The sequence below is a fragment of the Polyodon spathula genome, chromosome 2, assembly GCF_017654505.1.
Source record: "Polyodon spathula isolate WHYD16114869_AA chromosome 2, ASM1765450v1, whole genome shotgun sequence".
Taxonomy (NCBI): Eukaryota; Metazoa; Chordata; class Actinopteri; order Acipenseriformes; family Polyodontidae; genus Polyodon; species Polyodon spathula.
This window is the reverse complement of record NC_054535.1, coordinates 91,953,891-91,971,610: the sequence shown is the minus strand read 5'-3', so window position 1 is coordinate 91,971,610 and position 17,720 is coordinate 91,953,891. Positions and strand designations below refer to the sequence as shown.

The following is a 17,720-nucleotide window of genomic DNA, read 5'->3' as shown; positions in this document are numbered from 1 at the left end:
GAAAGACGCTTTGAGCAATAAATATTTCAGCTCAAATGGAGGCTTCATGATTGCATTAAGCCCCACGTTTAACCTCCAGCGAGGAACAATGTCCTTCATAGGCAGCCAAAGCCAGCAAGCCCCTTTCAAAAATTACCCCGCCAGGAAGCGTGCTACTTGGGACACTCAGGAGCTGCATTAGGGTTGAAAACCAGTATGAAAACCATACTAGAAGCTCCTTGGCCCAGTCCTGTCTTATTTCCTCCAGTCACAGAGGGAGCAGGGCAAGCAGTGGGAAGGTATATAACAATCTCCTCAACAACTGGTGTGCCAATACATCTACTGCCTGCCAAAAAAATGTGCAAGGTCAGGTAAACTGCCTGAAGCTCCAAAACACTGATGTTGAAGGGAGGTTCCACACACCTTGCGCCCACCTGCCATTCCACAAAGCGCCCCAGCCTAGGCTGGACGCATCCGTGGTGACGACCTCCCTTCTGATGATGCTTTCGCAAGTTAACATAAATATCAACCTCAATCGAGACTCCAGCCTCTCGAGGTAAACCTATATTTTGATACCGTTCTTACAAAGCATTAACATAAGCATATTTGTGGCTGTCTTGCAGCTGATTCTCTGATTTCCCTCTGTAAAAATGCACGTCACATTATGCAGAGTTCACTCGGGCACCAGCGAATCTACTGGTACAGGATTGGCGAAGCTTTTTTTTTTGCTAGTTAATTCATCCTGTGACTTCACTCCATGTCTCTGATGAAACTCAACATGGCAGCTGCACCAACGAAGTAAAAAAAGCAATGTTTCAGTAAGACAGCTAAAAGAAATCAGATTGTCTGTATCAGGATGGTGCGATAGTATTCTTATAATTTTGCTGTAATTTGCATGATCAAGTACGAGTCAATACCACTAAATATAATAATGCCAGTCGTAAAAACATGTAGAGAATAAGAAAGCAAATACGACGGCAACAATGGCAAAGCATTTGAAAAACTAAGGTACGAAGGGAGCTTTCCTGAAGTAAGCAAGCTAAATTGTGTATTTCATTATTGTTTACTTTTTTCTTTCCACGCTACCTGTCTTTAATGAACCTATAATTAGTCATTTTAAACAATGACCGTTTCTTAATTGAGTTATATTTTCTAACGATGAAGAAATTAGCTCAAAACTATTTTTCTAGCTATACAATCCTTAAAAGGGAATTGATCACTTTACTGTGTAAAGGGTGTAGTCACTACACTACACACTGTTGGTTTCATAAGGACATTCTCTCTGGAGACAGGCCTCTTTTTAAATCTACAAATAACACTGCAGAATTAGGAAATAAACAATTGAGACAATTAATTATGCGTTTACATTAAAAGGGGCGCTATTTAAATTACAATCGGGTAATACACAGCACTGAAGCTGTGCAGAGCAATGAGTCAGTCTACACGCCTTTACAAGTATTTCATATTTTATCCTGATTATTATTATAATGCCAGTAAAAACACTAAACTTTACATGTGGAGTACTGTACACAGGATTACTCTCACATGACATTGTTGGACCGTTACTAAACGGTTTCATATTTTTATGATTCTCACAACTGTGCTGGACATTTGGTTTTCTGAACTGTTTTTTTCTGCTTATTTTAATGCCAGCAATGAGCCAAGTGATGTCTATAAACATTATGACAGGTCTGAAGTGTCTTCAGGTGCTTTACTTACTATTACAGCAACAAGAGTCTGATTGAAAGAAAAAGGTAATATTTATTAAATGTACTTATTTTAAGTAGCAACATTATATTTATGTTCAAATGCCATATTTAATTATTAATACGCTGATAAAAAGGAACAAATGGAACTATCCATTTTTGAAAAACGGAATTTCCTATTCCCAAGAATGGAACAATTAATAACCCTAATGATGGTTACAATCGAAGGCAGTGCAGACGCCAGTGTTTTATGCAGTAGTATAAAGCAATTTTATGCAGGCCACCAGTTAAGCATGCAGTCTATATCTATGATAACAACTGACAGGTCTGCATAGGATCAGAGGATGATTCAAAATCAGAGGCAGAGCCACAATAAATGTCTTGTTTAAAATTGTTGAGATAGAATATTGTTTCAAAATTGTATAATGCAATAAAAATATATTAAAAGGGTTAATGCATGGCTGAAGGTTTCTCACTGATAATTTACCCTTTCTCAGTCAAAATGACAAGTTTCTCAGTATCTAAAAAGCTTAGAGGGAACGCTGCTCCGCAGGACGGTTCTGAACACCACCTCTAGCAGCAGGCGTGCGCAGCTGTGCCGGTCTTTGAGGCCGCTGGTTTGTGCACTGGGGGATTCCCGTGCATGGACAGAGCGCTGCAGCATCTTGTCCACTGCATGACCAAACTAATAGGGGCATCCAACAGCAGTGCTTTGTTCCCATCAGGCACATGTGCTTGGGAAAGTCAGACCTACCTACATGCAGCTATCAGCGCAGCCAGGTTCCTGCCTACAGCCTGCAAGATATTTCAGTTTTTTATTTTTCTTAAAAATATTTCCCAACATAAAACCAATGTCACCTTACAATAATTGATTCTGAGTTTCAGTGTTTAAAAATAAAATATCAAACAGAACGAAATTTCAGCGTACCATTTGTAATTCGGTAATATGAGAGAATTGGTCAATGGTCTGGATACTTTTGCAAGGCACTGTATATACATAGATAAGATAGATAGATCACTTTGGTTGTGCATGACTCTCAAAATATTTGAGGTAGGTGACAAAACCTTTCTAGTACCTGTACTTTAAACAGATTAAATTGTCAACATGTTCATCAGTTATACTACTCAAAGTGAACTACAATTGGCAGCCCAGCACCTTGTAGAAGGCTCTAGCTATTAGTATTTCACAGCCAAGCCACTCAAAAACATAATAAAACAACCACATTTGGAGTTATGACAACTTGTATATGACTTGTCAAAGAATGTACAAGCTTTATACTGGAGAATATTTTACATATAACATTGTAGATTGGATAGTAATTCTGCCATAATGTGGGAACAGATCTCTATATGCATTAATTTAGAAAACAGGCAATGTGATTTGTACAGGTAATGTAATTTGAACTTTTATTCAAAACCTTATGCAATGAAAGCCCGTCTCTGAGAAACCACCATTAACTGAAAGAAATGGACCTGTTTCAGCTCTTCCGTTACAACCAACCATTGAAATATATCTATACATCAGGAGCGGTCATTAATTAATACATGTTTAAAGTTATTTTTGGTTTATAACTGAAACTACCTGACAAATCAGTCACTAACTACCAGGAATGGACCCATTTCTCTGGGATTATTACTTCAAATAGTAAAGGTGTACACTTGGTCATACTCAAATTGTACAGATGTTCAAGTAATAAATGTTGAGAAGCTTATCAGCTTTGTACAGTAAACAGTACGCTTGCCCAACAAGCACATGTTCTACCCATTGTGGATTCCTGATGATCTCTATCAAGGTGTAGTGTAAATACACCCAGGCTTATACTTCTTAATGAGGGCTTGGTGCCACAGAAAGAAGTGCTGTTACTCATTTCCCTTATAACAGAGCCCATTTTTGTTGTGGTTGCTCTTCGTGCTTTGAAGTCTGAGTTCATTCCAGTTGAAGCAATACATTTCTGCTAAGTCTCACGCTATCCGCAGGCAGTTAACCAGCCAGTAACTGATACCACGGATGTGCATGAGCAAGTGCGGGCAGCGCCTAACAGAAACTGGGATGAAAGATGCCTAATATAACTGGAGTCATGGACTACTGTGCTTGCACAAGCTCAAGAAACAGCGCCAGCTGCCAGCCTGATTACTGGTACTAAAGCCAACATTAATCTTCTCAGGCCACTGTAGGAAAGAACCACATTTACGGGAGGAAAACAAATGCAAAAGTTATTTTTAAAAGGCAAGGATATTTAACAGAATTAACTTAAAGGACTGTGAGGTGGACAGTATGGCAAAAGTCTTTCTCCTCCAGGGCATGGAATTAAGAAATCAAGCCCTGCCCAAATTATATTCTGTTAAATGCCTGTTGACAGTTTTATATGGTAACAATTTTTTTTGGTTCTTCACATTTTTATTTGAGCACCAAAAAAGGAACTTATGTAAATTACTGCATACCAAACCACTGTATTTGTCACTTGATGTTTCAAAGAGATGTTAAATATTTCGCAAATCCTTGTTACCAAGACGCTGCTCATTTTCATTCAAACAGGGACTGGTTTCATTATAATGTTCTTTAACATTTCAGCATACTGGAGACCGAGGCTATTAATGAAACCAGATCCCCATACACTGATCTTATACTGAACAAATAATTACAAATGTGATGTAAACAATCACTCTTAATCCAATTTAGGCACTAAATTAAAACATTTATCCTGGATACACAACTGAGATGCTGCTTTTCCTTTGTTTTGATAGGACTTGGGGGGGGGGGGGGGGGGGGGGGGGGGGGTGGGGGGGGGGGGGGGTGGGGGGTGGATCATCTGGGGAAAAAGTTCAGCAGCAAGGCATCCCAGTGCCTAGGTCTGAATCCTGTCTGGGTGAAGGGACTTTCACACCACAAGATTAGGGTTAAGCCTAGATCTTACTGGGCAGCCCTGGCTATCAAAACACATTCTTGCAAGAATGTCTGAATAGTTCAGTCAGAAAATCAGTATAGAACAAGCCTCTGGAATGTACTATACAAAAGAGTTTTTAAAAGGGGAGTCTGACACAGCTATATGCACTTATTAATAAAAGACATATCACTGTACAGAATGTGGACTATAAAATAATTGGTGTCAGAACTACTTCCCTAAGTAAATAAAAAGCAAGTAATTTAAATATGATTTCTGTATCTCTTGACAGGAGCCCAAGAGTACTTATTTTGGAGTTTAATTTAAGCTGTTTGGAATTTCATCTAGGCCAAACACTGAACAGGCTGCTTTCCATTTCAGAGTCAATGTATTAACAGATTATGCCATTTCACCAGTGTTGCAGAAAACTACCAGTTACCTACAAAAACAAACCACCTGCTTCAAAATAGAGTCTCAAATTCTGTGAGAAAAAAAGGAGGATTACAAAAAACATGTGCAAAAAAAACTACTTAGCTGAACTGGTGCACTGTTATTGATTTGGAACCCTCTAAAGGCAAGGGAAATGTGTTTGTTGTGAATGTTCATTCATTAATGATATTTTTGACAAGCATCAGGCTTCAAAGAGACATTTCTCACCTCTCATTAGCAGATATTCTCCAGAACCATTTTATACTTGGTTTTTGCTTTCCAGATTCCATTTTCACTTCCTTTCAAGTAAAGTTACAGGTACTAGGTCAACACCTATTAGCCTTATACAGTATGTGCATCCTGAGCAGTAGATAGAAAACTATAGAGACTATTCTAATGGCATTTCACTTGCGTCTTTAAGTTACTACTATTGCTGGTCCATTTTACAAAACAAACTAGGTAGTTTAATATTACAAAAAAATCCCTTAACACTCAAGTTGTTTCCTTCTTTTTTGTGCGACATTAACATTCCCTTTGAAAAAAAAAAACAGGAGGAAATAAGAGACTGCAGTGAAATGCTTGGAGAATAACAGAAAGAAAATGGAAGAAAAACCAAGTACAGCCATCCAACTTCCAGCGTTGTGAAAGGATAAATATGTTTCATCCACATAAAAAATAACATGCAAATTAAGCTTTAAAAGCCAAACAGCAAAACAAGACTTTTGAGAATATTACACTAATGAGATACAGATCAGTTTTTAAATCCTTGGTTATTACCCCTTTAAGATCTACAATTTATATTGTATGTTCACAGAACTAACCATCGCTCAAACTTGGATTAGACTGAAAAGTATCCTGACTTCAAACTAAATTATGAGGATGTGGTAAAATTCCTCTCTCAATGAATATCCCTTCACATTTCAACCTCCTTCCATCACTTGTTAGCATTGTCCTGTATTAATGTACTGCCATCTGTTGAGTACGAGGGGATCTGCAGAAGAACAAGGTCAAAGCATTTGTGTATGAGAAGATAATGTGTAATAAAGCTAGTTATGTGGAATGCAATATCACATTTAAGAGGATTGTAACGTATAGTTTTGTAAATGTAAATGAATTTAGTGTCTTAAAACGTGATACTTTTTTATTTAGATTGTATTGGCATTGACAGAGAAGTAACTATTTTACTTCTAATGCAAAACACTACTTATGTTATATCCATTAATACAAGTATATGTGTTTGCTTGTGGGACTTTATCTACATTATTCCTCTGACATTTGTGGGGTTAAAATATTTTCTTTGACGACAAACACACCTACAGGATGAACTGTAAATAAAAAAGAAAAAGATGAACAGCAAGGAAGAACGAACCTGCTATGTGTTGACGCATGAGCACTACAGGTAAATAAGTGAATCACTTAATCTAAAAGCATCTACCAATATACATCTTCCTGTATTTTCTAAATAGTGGTGGTATGTGTATTTTGTTTGGCTTGACCAACAGTTACTAATGCGAGGTTTAATAACAAATGACAAACATCGACAGACAGTAAACACTGAGTGAAACCCAAACATTTGTGTCAGCTTCAAGATGGTATATTATTAAAGGTGCTCTGTAATTTAATTGTATCAAACTGTTTATTCCACAATAACTTTGAACAATTGAAAGCCTGTTTGCTCTTGTCACATCTAGTGTTCTTGTTCTTTTCCATCAAGAATGTATATTATCAAGCAGAACTCGCATACAACCTTGATCAGAGACTTTGTGCAATGAATCTCAGTCCATGCCATTGAAGGTCTCGAAATACCAGACCCATGACTTGTTGTCAACTTTATGATAAGAGCAGAACTGAAGCACCAATATGAATAAACTTTTGTACAGTTAGGTACACCTTGCTTTTGAACTGGGTACAAACTTGTTACCAATTGATTTTGAAGGAAATACTTAAAAACAGAGGTGGGCACACCTAACACTTCGAAGCACCTTTCAGATGCCACTATAATGTTCTCTGTATTGGTAATGGCTGCAGATACCACAATTGGTTGTATTAAGCAGTGTAGAATGACTATAAGTACACAGAAAACTGAAGGAGGCACAGGCAGAAACATTTGTCTACTTGTAATATTACATTTGAATTCTGATGGAGCATTTTGGCCAGCAGATGAAACTGAGCAAACTTTAAAGTGTTTCAAGATTGTAAAGCATGTAAGAGGGCCTCTACCATAGAATAATGAGTGATTTACTTGGGTTTCGATTGGCTGAGATGATCTGTACGGTAAACTACTCCTCCTATTAACTGAACACTTAACAATTCAAGGAAACTAAATGAGGAGTTACAGGCATTCTTAGGCCCCCCCTTGGGGAAAACAAAACAACCACCAAGAAACTATTACTCGAAGAGTCCATTCAAAAGGAGCTGCCTACTGATCCTGGACAGATATCCTTATATACAAAGGACAAATAAAACCTATCCTGGGGACAGGCATTGCTGGGAAAATGAAGCTGTGCTTAAATTAAAGATGGATGGAATTTCATTTTGGCAAAGCTGTCTTCGATAATGGTATCCAAAGAACATAATCTTTATGATTAGCTGCCAAATCTCTTTGGTTTGAGGGACTGTCCTGTATGAAATCATTGTTCTGGAATAGCTTAATTTGATTAGGGATGGGACATTGTAGCCAGAGATAGCAAATAAGACAAAGATAGTAAAAGTCTGTCTCCCTGCTCGTCACTCTGGTCTTGGTGCATTCTGGAACACAACAAGAACAAAGATGCTGCTTTTCCATTAAAAGTCTAATACAAAGTTGCCATGCCAAATTGATTTAAGCCATGTTAACTTGGATTATGATCTTATCAGAGCTACAGAGCTGGAAATCCATGGAACAGAAGATGTCTCAATAACAGATATTGGTGACTCAGAATGGCTGTGAACTCTTCTATGAACCAAAACTCAAGTAATTCCCCAGCATGGTACTATCACCATCATTGACTTGTTTTTAAAAGTTGTCCAAACCAAGTTCTATCACAATTGGATATAGCCTACAGTCCTAAAGATGTTCAAATAAAGTATGAACACCTTCATTATTTCTATTACCATCGGATGCCAATTACAGATAACAAAGCCTTTTAAATCATTCAAATACTGTCCTTTGTATACATTTTTGTAAATCACCAAAAATACTTTTTGAAATGTCAAGTTATAACTGCCACTATTAACACAGTGTTTTGTTTTAAAAGCAGTAAACTTTTTTTTTTTTTTTTTTTTAATGAAAACAAGTGTAAAATATGTATTAAAAAAACTAAATTTTTCTTCAATAGGTTGTTGAAAGAAGGATTAGGTATCACAGGGAATACAAATATTCTGAATCCTAATGAATTTCCTCATTGTACAGACAACAATCCACAGAGAATACAACATAAACCACTCTTAAAAACAATGGGGCCACTTGCAGGAAACTTGTACGAGGAGAGAAAATGTATTGTTTTGACTTAATCCTGTTCATCAGGTACAGAAATCTTGTTTGGATCTTGTGTAAGAAAACCATGTCTACCTCTTCCTGTTTTCTCAGTCACAAGAAACAAAAAGATTTCTGTCCTATATATATGCTATATTTTACACAAGACTTGCCGATTATCAAGTGCAACATGTTGTTGAGAAATTAATGAGCATTTTGGAAAATAAAGAATTTACTGACAACATTTAATTTTTAACATTACTTGGGCAACCCGAGCGCTCTGATTGGTTAGAGGCATGTACAAATATTGCAACAATGCACTGATGTGGAGTTTGTCCAGAAGAGCGTGCACCTCTAACGAGGGTCCGTCAACAGTGGTGGAAACTGAAGCTTCGGCATCTTGTTTTTTAGCTACTTATATTTTAAGCTTTTTATTGTTCTTTATTCAGGACTACGTTTTATAATAATTTTCAATTTGGAACCAGGATCCCACCCCTTTGTTTATCCAACCTGGTCATCCAGAGTCATTTTTACTCTTTGACATCTTTGATGATGGAGGCCTTCAGAAGTTTCAGGACCTTAAAAGAGACCTACTCTCTTCTCGGCCTCTCTTATTTTATGTACTTGGGACCCTCATTAGCTATGAGGGCCTATGGTGTGCCTCCTCATTCTTTGTTCATCCAGGGGGCTGGTATCTATTATTTATGGCTCTTTGCTAATTAAATCTTAAAAGCCCCTAGCTGTCACAAAAATCTTGGGAGCGTGAGTTGGTGAGTCTAGGTATTATTCCTAATTGGGAGACTGTATGACCAAATACACTTATGGCTTCTAAAATCCATGCCCATTGACTAATACATTATAAACGTATTCATAGAGCTTATGCAACCCCGTGCAGACTAGAAGTCTGCTCAGGTTAAAATCTAAAACCCGATCCAAACCCAACCCAACCCGAGCTCGAGACCTTTGAAATATTTGCATAACGGACCTGACCCGACCATCTCCACAAATATAACATACGCTATTGCAACTAAGTAGCTTCAGTGTACAGTATTCCTGGTTTCCAGTTAAAATGTAAATAATGAAAAAAAATCACTCAATGAATCATATCTCATTTACTTCCTTTCCTAATAATCCAATAGTGCGTGATTTAAAAGAAGACAACAACAGGCTTCTTCAAAACTTTGTTGCCATAAATAGCCACACAGTAGATATTCTTGCAAATTTGAAAACTCATTTTGGACAAGCCTATATCATATCAAAACACTAAATTAATGTTCAACAACAAATATTACACCACAACTACTTAAATGGCTAAAGGACGAATACATCACTTTTCAGTGTGCCGCTGCAGAGATCAACTTCTTAATCTGTCTTTCTGCCGTCATATCTCAGTAATATTTTGCAAGATTTGCATTGTACAAACCCACACAACTTTTATTATCGCTGAATACAACAATATTGTAATTTTTCCAAACAGTAGATTTAGGAGGTACCCTTTCCAGCAATGAAACATTCCACTACTACACATTCTCCTGTTTTTAACGTTTTTTTTATTCCATCAGCCTATATAGAGGTGAACCTGCCTTATATCATAAAGCAGTCATTATATAAACCGAGTTTCACGTTTGCCTATGAAAGCACTTTAAAAGTGCGACAAAGAAAGCAAACTGACGGTGAATTAAAGAGCAGTGTTTTAATACAGCACATTTAGTCTTTTTTTTAAAACAGATGCATATTGTTTACTTCAGGACAAATACATTTTGTATCATTAACTGGAACGAAACAGTTTGAATCATTATCTAAAAAAGGCACGAACTGTCGACTGATGGCAGCTATCAATTAGATGTTGCACTTGGTGATTTTTTTTTTTTTGACAGGCTACACAAAATGTCAGCTTATCAGCCAAGATGATTATTGATTGTTACTTGAGTTGGAAAATAATAATATCCTGTAGTTACTTAATAAAACAGGCTGCACAAAACGAAAAAGCAGGTTTGTGAGATGATATTAAGAGAGGCAATTTCTCAAAGAACCTAAGGTGCAATCATGAAGCAGGAAGTGAGTTTTTAGGAAATACTTGCACACAGTGGAAGAAAAAAATTCTCACAAAAAAAAAGAAAAAACGCCATGATGCACTCACTGATAACACTAACCCAAACCGACCTGAGCCGAACCATAACTACACCTGACTCGACCGAAGCCAACACTTACTGTCAAGGTCCTGTCGGGCAGCAAGGCTCTAGTGCAGACACTTCCAAATATAAAAGCAACATCTAACCCTGCAAGTAACGTCTGTCAACTTAGCACACCTGGCCCCTTGTATATTGTCGCGACTGTCCCGTCATTGCCACTTTTTGGAGTTATGCAGCTTCGGTGTTATTTAAATTGACTAGTTCATAGCTGGTAGCCAAAACTTGCTTATTTTTACTTGGTTATCTTTCTTTGACTCAGTGTAGAACTTTACCTGCTGCCCTAACGCCGCTAAAATGTAAATTTTGCAGCTTTGGATATCTCCAGATACAACTCTGGTCCGCTATTGGCTCTGTATAGCATTCATGGGTTATAGTATTCCGGTCTGTATCTTTAAAAAAATTTCTTGAATTTTTTGGAGTTTATTTTACATATCTTAAAATAGGGTTAAAATCAGTTTATTAAGAAATGTTTTAATTGAAACATCAGTAAAAATCAGGGGGAATAACTCTCAGTATACTCACTTGACATGTGGAATATGATGCGTAGCAGTTCGTGCAAGTATTTCAATTTTGTTTTTGATTAAGCTGGAGTTACTATGCCCAGCAACTGCCACAATAATCAGACTCTGATTGGCCAACAGAATCAAGTGAAAATGTGTTTGTGAAGTGACAGAGAACCACGTTTTAACGTTATTTGCCCTCTGACATCTAAACGTCTGCTGTATGCTAGGACACAGGTTATTACAAATGTCAGAGTCAAAATAAAACAGCATTTTGATCAAAATATTGTGTATTTCCTAGAAAACTGTACCTGGAAAATGCTGAAAAGACCAAAATCAGTAAAAACCGACAGTTTTGTAATGAATGGTCAAATACTGCCAAATCTAGGTGTGCGAAGTTGGTAGAGCCCTATCCCAACAGACTCACAGCTGTAATTGCTGCCAAAGGTGCTTCCACCAAGTATTAACTCAGGGGCTGGAGACTTATCTAACTGTGATCTTGCAGTTTTTTTTATTTTTTAATATATAACTTATCCCCTTAACAGTGTGGAGTATGGTGTGTAGATACGTGGAAAAAAGGCATGAAACTCTGAGGCACTGACACAACAAAATGTAATAAAAGTTCAAAGGGGTGTGGAACTTCTATAAGCACTGTAAACGTGACAAAACTGACCATTTTTAAAACATGAAAACAGAACCCCCCCCCCCCCAATCTTAAGGTACCACCTGAATCAGAAATGTCTGACTGCTTCTTTCGTCTAGAAAATATTAAGGCCTTCTGTGTCTATTGCTGCCCACTAATAATAATCTCCGCCCAATAGTCTTGGAGCAGCAAGAAATGCTAATCAGACATCCTTTCGAACTTTTTATTAGCAAATGTTTGGACTGAGTTCCACTTCATAAACAGATGAGTGCATGATGTTTCAAAATACAGGCTTCCAGCAGCTTTACCGGTCTCTCTGGGTTCTCAACAATAACACATTATTGTTATTCCAAATGCCTTTGTGGTACTCCTGGCATGATTCTGGAAGCCTTTCCTTTGTTAAAAAGAGACTTTTAGAACTGGTTGACTTTAAGACAGCTGGATCACGTCATTCAATAAATAAAGCAGCAAATTATTCATCTGGAACTATAACTAGGCATACACTGTGCAAAAGAAATTCAATATAAAATAAGGACACCACCCACCTATGACCAAATGGGTGTACAATGCCCCCAACCCCACCCCCATCTCCTTACCCAAAGAATGTTTTCACCAATAAAAGTTCTCAAACTGCACTTTTACGGGTCAGTGAATTTTAAATTGTCGAACCATTCCTTGTTTCGATGGTAGACATACAGATTTTACATTTAGAAAAACAATATACTGTAGGCAAGGGTACTACTTGCTGTTAATAAAATATGATGGACCATTTACAGTTACAGGATTTTCCACAGTTGTAAACTAGCATGGTAAAACTAAAAGTAATTTTACACCAGTATGGCTAATCGTTACTGAAGGAAAGAATGACATGCATTTGTAGAAAGAGCTAAAAACTAGATTGATGTCAACCACACATTACAAGCACCTGTTTCCTCGGGACCCCCTTCGGTTCCATTGATGTTACTTACCGATCCTTTCACTTTTAGGAAGATTGTGTTACTGTCTCACATACCTATTTGGGTGGTCTGTCTCACGTAATAGTTTTATAACTAAACGCCTAGCACATTGGTTGAGTTGAATTTATCATTTTAGGATTTTGTGTCCCAACACCAGAAACTATGTTTGGGGAATGTAAACAGTTTAGACTGGATCTCATTCTGACAGCATTCAAATTAATTTGCAAGAACGTTGAAGGGCTTTGTGAATATAAATGTATGGTTTCCAAATATTCATCACACAATGCGATATAATCATTAGGAATTAAATCACCTTAGTTAAACTAAGCCAAAAAATAAAGGAAACATTTAATTAAACTGTAACCTGAAACCTATACAAGAGCGCTGAGGAATAGCAGAAACAAATGAAATGTGGTCATGAGGAACGGACTACAAAAGGCTGCACATAAGAACGCTCTACAACGCAGTCTAAAAAACCAAACTGTTGTGTCTTCTGTAAGGACCCTGGTTCCCAATCAGACAACAGAAAAACACATCTCATCCAAAGACATTTCATTCAAGGGAAATATTTTCTTTCACAAATGTCATTTTACAGCTCTAAAGGCTTTAGCTTTTTCCCAGCTTGTGGCCAAAATAATAGATTGCTGTGTCTCAACAGGCTGATGTGAAATACCAGGTACTTGTTAATTTTAACAGCAATCTAGTTTTTAGTCCAAAATACATACAACAAATTTAAAAAAAGACTTAGAGCTCTGAACACAATTCGATCATACCAGCTTGTAGTGTACAACGCCCAATGTTACACATTATATAATTATTATTATTTCGGTCATTGAGCTAATTATTTGGATCAAATTGCGAAATGGAAAATATCAAACAAGCAAAGAAATCACAATTTGATAAAAATAATTTGCTCAAAAGACCGAAATAACCTTCCATTTAATAATTTCATTTAGGGGTTTTTAGCAATAAAATATATATTATATATATATATCTATATATATATATTATATTTATATCTATATATATATATATATATATATATAAATTACTTACTGGCAACGCCTGATGCAAGTCCATAGAATAATCCACTCCCCTCTGCCTGTTGCTCAAAGACATGGGTGACTGGGGGAGGACACTTCTCTTGTCTAATGAAGTTATACAGCAATGTTTTTACAAGTCTACTGGTGAAGGGCACACTGGAGACATAAAAAATAAAATATAAATCACAGTTAAAACATTGTACAAAACATACTGAACATGTAACAATACTTCCTCCACTCCTCTGTAAAAGGATCTCAAAAAACAGATCAGCAAAACATCTAATTATATTGATGAATGACACAGCACAGCTATTTTATTTACCCAAGAAATATATCACTACTAGTGTAAAAATTGAGAATGAGGCTTTTATTTGTATTATATAACACCACTGGATTGGCAGCTTATCATCAGAAAACATCACAGTTCATCCTAAGTCGTGAGACTGGCATCACGATATACCCAACAGTGCATCAACTTACTGAGCAATGTTCTCCTTGCACATGGAAACAGTGCCTCTCTCTAATAGCAAATAGCATAACAACCTTCAGTACAGACTAATTTGCAGTTGCACACAAAAGCATCCTGGGGTCTGATTCCTTTAAGTGTGAACAAATTACACCATTCCAAAAAAGGGGCCGTCCTGAAGCAGCTCACAAGTCATTGAGACACCGCTACAGTACAAGGTAACATATGGCCTGAAAAGTGCACCGTTCCTGGGGTAGGAAGTGATTTAAGACAGCCATAGACTCCAAACAGAACACTGCTGTTCTAGCTTCCTCCAATACATCCCATTCATTTATACAATCTGATTTCCAATGCCTGCAGATTTTAAGCAACCCTTTAAAAAACTGTAGTTTTAGACTTACCATCGTCCTTGCATAAGGTATTTGTAAATTAGACTCTCTCGCAGAATCTCCTTGTGGAATAGCTGGTAGGAGAGCAGGATGAGGAGAGTTGTCACAGCCTCAAACAGAATATTATATGTGATGTCCCTGCAGACAGACAGCAAAGGTTAAAATAAATTGTTCGTGTAAATTTACACGAATGTAAAGATAGAGATTATGTACTTATTTTGTGTTTTATTATTATAATTGTTGCATGCAGTTTTCAGTTATCTGATTTTTAAAAGATCCCAATTAAATGTTGACAAAGACAATACATTAAATAAAGATACTGTATGAAGCAAACTGGTACAATAGAAAGAAACAATTAAAATAATTAACAGACTAGTAAGTAAAAGCAATGAACATAAACAATATCAATGTAGCTACATTTTGACGCTAGCTACGTAATATTGTATTCCTGCTGTAGGTCAACAAGACAGGGTTCGAAATTAGCAACCAGACCCACCAAATGCAGGTTGATTTAGTCTGAAGTGGGTATATTTCTCATCATAGCACCCCCCAGTGGTGCATCCACGTTTTATTTCTGTTTTTTCTGTTTGTTTGTTTTTTTAAATAAGATTTATTTTTAGGAAGGAATCTTTTGCCCCCTTGACGAAAACTACTTTTGGGCAAAGCTAACAAACTGACCAGAAAAGAGACTGCAAGGAAATGTACAGTATTTTTTAAAACTGAACATATGTAACTCAATTATAGTAAAGCTGACAACTGCACTTACATTGAACTTTAAATCAGAAAGCATCAACATCAAACAAGATAGAATAGAACAGTTTCCTTAGTTAAATGATGATTATTAAAAACCATGTATTGTTAACAAGGTCATAAGCGGTGCCCAATGCCAGGCCCAGTGCTTTCCATGCACTCGTCTCAGAGACAAAGCAAATTGCCATTGATATTCACTGGTTAGGAACCGCAAGCAGATTAGTGGGAACATATCCTGTGTTTGACAATTTAGAACCCTGAATGGAATCAACATGTTGCTTGAAGCCACTGAATTCTTCTTAAAGAACTTCAGTCCAGCAGACAAGAAGACAGTGCTGATGAATGCGTAATCAATACCCTGAATATCGAAGGGCTGAGAGCTTTCATTGGGACTGAGGAGTGCAATTAATTACACTTTAACCAACTCCTGACATGGGGCTGGCGTCAGCTCACGACTCTGCATTGTTTCTGGGTTACAGGCATTCACCATGTTGCCAGATCGTTTTCTGCCCTCTGACCTGGTGTCCTATTAACAATATTTACATTGGCTGGTATGCCTCCAGTACTAACAGTGAGCCAGACAACACACAGTAACCTCCACAGATACGAGGAAAGAGAGAGCTGGAGGAAGCTGATGCACTGCCTGCCATTTGCTTACACCCCAAAACACTGCGCAGTTGGTATGGTACTTCAGTGGTAATAACATTTTTAGATAGCAAGTTCTTTTCCAGTGGAGGTTAAATAAGGAATGAACAGTTTAGTGGATCTTGTATTCATTTCTTTATTTAAAGCAGTACCACAATCTCACAAAATACTATTGCTAACCTCCAATTGTTGTGGTTTCTTTTTATGCATAGCCACATTATTTAAATTCACAGGTCCATGGTACTGTAACTGTTCAAGTGGGACAGTCATACAGAAATGATTTTACTGACTACTCACAATAGAAGTTCTCTGTACTGGAAGCTGTTGCTTTCTGTATATAATATTTCTATAAGTCGTGTGAGGTAACATTCAAATTATGACTTAAATTAAGACAGATCAAGCAAAATGAAGGTCCTAGCTTTCAATTGGAATTATACTACTGTATACACCTTTTAAATAGACCCAGACATAGAAATAAAATTTTTAGCGCCATTGCACATTTTTATTAAACACAAAACAATGTCTCAAAATGCTATGCAATGGGAGTTTTAGGTCTTCCTTACAACTGGTTAATTCCCAGCCTAGCTGTATGAAGAGTCTATCTAAATGACTCCAATGGAGGGAGTTACCCAATGCTGTGAATACATTGCTGTAGTAGTAGCATTTATTTATTCTACTCTATATACTGTATATGATTTTTTTCATGAAATTATTAGAGTTGTTAAATGCTTAATTATGTTATCACAGTCCATTGTTACTGTGCCTTATTCACAATCTTTTTTGAAGATTGTTAAATATTCGGAAAATTGTTCTACACCGTTGATGATTATGCAAACACCACAACAGTTTAAAAAACAAATATTATTTTGATGAATAAAAAAACTTTGAAAAAAGAAAACAAATCCTGAAATAATTCCCTAGTTAATTGGGCCAGACATTCCACTGCCAAACTTCTGAGCCTGCAGCACGTCTATTTATTCCATCCAAAAGAATAACTGTTTTTACAGGATAACAAGGCAAGTGGAATGGTCACCTTCCTTGGGAGTAGATGCCAAAATAAATACATGGACAAAAAGTTACTTGTGGTGCCAGATCATAATCTCAGCAATTCAATTCCAGACTGTGAAGTAGGATATCCAGTGTGGAAACATTTTCTCTACACAATTTCATTGTCCACAGTATCAAGAGGTTAATCTGGACTAATACTTAAGTAATGTCTAGCTCTGCCAAAAAGGAGGGATTGATAGCAAATACAGTTGAAATCACACAGGAACCAGGTTTAAATATTGTCCTTCCTGTGGCCCGATCAAAGGGTGTTAAATAGAAGCCTATGGGGGGAGGGGGGGCGGTTATGTGAGGATCAGCAGTGATCAGAGCTTTGTTTTGATCAGGACAAAGATAAGCCAGTTCCAAGCAGGATATATCCTTTCTTTTCTGTGATTCCGTTCCAATCCCACACCCAGTCCTCAACAATGTGATGCTAAACTAGAATCAAAACAAGAGACATATACTATTTGGAAAATGATATTGATCAAAGGTGTAGTTGTGTAGGGTTTATTGATACAAGAGGATTAGAAAGTTATTCCTTAATTTTCATGACCCAACAAAACACAGTCAAACCTGTATTAAGAGAACACACAAGGGATAGTCTAATGGTGGCCTCTTAACATAGGTGGTCTCTTAAAA

The 17,720-nt window shown here is 37.0% G+C and overlaps 1 protein-coding gene across 5 annotated transcripts in view; it reads right to left on the bottom strand.

Annotated features, from left to right (window-relative positions):
• Nucleotides 1–17,720, bottom strand: part of dym (dymeclin) — a 186,001-nt gene that overhangs the window by 134,739 nt on the left and 33,542 nt on the right. For all 5 annotated transcript variants that reach the window (XM_041234531.1, XM_041234554.1, XM_041234539.1 and 2 more), the window contains 2 exons: nucleotides 14,652–14,777; nucleotides 13,798–13,940 (listed from right to left, as the gene is read on the bottom strand). In XM_041234531.1, coding sequence (XP_041090465.1) covers nucleotides 13,798–13,940; nucleotides 14,652–14,777 — 269 coding nt within the window. The remainder of the gene's footprint in view (nucleotides 1–13,797; nucleotides 13,941–14,651; nucleotides 14,778–17,720) is intronic.